Raw genomic sequence first — 2,231 nt, forward strand, 5'->3', positions numbered from 1 at the left:
AAAAACCCACCCCGTGTTGAGTTGGAGTTCTAATGTAGTAAGAAAAGATCACTTTGAAAATAGAACATTGGAACGAATTTATTTTGTGTAGACTCACCAGAGTGAAAATCAAGACTGAGGATTGAATCAATTCACTCTAGCCAATATTGGATATTGGAAAACCGAAATACACTGGTTCGAAACCACCATCATACACAACATTCCCTTCGTCAGGATAAGCCTTCACATCTCTTCAATTAATCTTCTAGTTCTTCTAATTACCCGAGTAGTACGACGAGGCACTTGCACTTCAGGACTGACCGTTGGAGTTCCATAAGCTTCAGAACTTGTTGGACTTTCCAAAATTGAAGGATTTCTAGGAGTGATGGGACTTTCAGGAGATGCAAGGTTTCTAGGAGTCGTAGGAGTTCCAGGAGATTCAAGGTCTCTAGGAGTCATAGGAGTTCCAGGAGTTGAAGAACACCCAGGACTTTGGGAATCTTGATGTTGAGAACATTGAGGTAGAGGAGATATATGGACTCTATTTCTCCTATACTCATGTCCCTCTTCATCCATCACGTTATAAGACCTAGGATTTTCCAGTGTTGACGAAATGACACCAGGCGTCCACAAGTCATCTTCTCTCTTCTTAAAGAAAACTCTCTGGTCAACTTTCAAAGGCTCCAAGTTCTTAGCTCCCTTGTTGTAATATGTTTCCTGAGAGTTTCTGTAGCGAACAAAATTCTCGTCGTACTTGTATATTTTGGGTTTCAGTAACTTATTCTGTGTTGGAATCTTACTGTTCAGTACTCTACTGAATAGCAACTGAGCAGGAGATGGACCAAAATTCTTTGGGGTGTTTCTTAAATTCAACATACCAATATAGGGATCAGTATTGTCATATAAACATTTAGTTAACATTGTCTTCATTATCTTGACTGCAGATTCGGCTTCCCCATTGGATCTAGGGTACCTTGGACTGGATGTTATATGCTGAAATTCATAGGTTCTAGCAAATGGTTGGAATTCACGTGACGAAAATTGTGGACCATTGTCACTGACAACTATTTGTGGTATACCGTGTCTTGCAAAAATACTCTTAATATGAGCAATAACAACAGCAGAAAAAGTGTTACTACACAGAGCTGTCTCAATAAACTTACTATAATAGTCCACTACCAACACATAGTGTTTACAATTGAACTCAAACATGTCCACTCCAACTTTATACCAAGCAGAGTTGTGAAGTAATGATTACTTGATGTAATTAATTCCTAGTTCTAATTACTAGCTCATGTAGTTGTAATCAGTTTGGGCAATTACAAATTACTGCCTACTAAATGTACTGGCGATTACCCATTACATTTCACGAAGTAATTGTATTTGATAGGACCAACTACTAATTCCTAGGAAAGTAATTGAAGTCGCAATTCCGATTACATTTGATGTAATGGGTAGTTAATTACATTGTAATTGGGATTCCAATACCCATTACAAATGAGGTGAGGGTAATATGAGTAGGTGGGTAGCTTGTCGTCAAATGGAGGGGTAAAGCCCCCATCACCAAAGTCCAGTCAGAAATGCACCTTTTTATACCTTTTTTTCGTTTTGTTCTAAATGATAGATGGAGTATTTTTTGTTGCGAGATGGAGTATTTTTTGTTGCGAGCTTTAGCTAAAAAGATATCATCTTGCCATCCACCAAAAAAACATTTGGGAAGGTGTAATCGTAAGAAGTAATTGGAAATTTCAATTACTAATTACTTTCAGATGTAATTAGTAATTGGACCTTCCAATTCCTAATTACTTCCTGATGTAATTGTAATTGTGATTACAATTTCATTTAATGTAATTGGTAATTGATGGACCCAATTTCAATTACTCTCAAAAGTAATTGTAGTTACAATTACAATTACATTTGAATGTAATTGTAATTGCGATCTCAATTACAATTAGATGTAATTGTAATTGTAATTGTAATTTGTAATGGGAATTACTTTTTTAACAACTCTGTTCCAAGTGGACATTTAGAGTATACTACTTGACGTGGACATTTATTCTTGAAATTACAGGTTATAGAAAGATTCAGTGCGTAAAGATTTGATAGAATAGAATATACCTTGTTTGTCCTGCTGGGATAGGACTGAAAAGTCCATTTTCCCCGCAATCTAACCAAGGTCTTACTCGTATAGGTATATGTATTTTGACATATTATGGGGAACAGATTGATGAACAAAAGTTAGAGGAAAAATA

At 36.2% G+C, this 2,231-nt stretch overlaps 1 protein-coding gene across 1 annotated transcript; it reads right to left on the reverse strand.

Moving 5' to 3' along the window:
• Window positions 1–222: 222 nt before the first annotated feature.
• Window positions 223–1,191, reverse strand: LOC103519885 (uncharacterized protein K02A2.6-like). Its single transcript, XM_008484970.1, has one exon. The coding sequence runs from the start codon at window positions 1,189–1,191 to the stop codon at window positions 223–225; it is 969 nt and encodes a 322-aa protein (XP_008483192.1).
• Window positions 1,192–2,231: the final 1,040 nt, after the last annotated feature.

This window comes from Diaphorina citri, unplaced genomic scaffold (assembly GCF_000475195.1).
Source record: "Diaphorina citri unplaced genomic scaffold, Diaci psyllid genome assembly version 1.1 scaffold3019, whole genome shotgun sequence".
In the NCBI taxonomy this organism is placed as follows: domain Eukaryota; kingdom Metazoa; phylum Arthropoda; class Insecta; order Hemiptera; family Psyllidae; genus Diaphorina; species Diaphorina citri.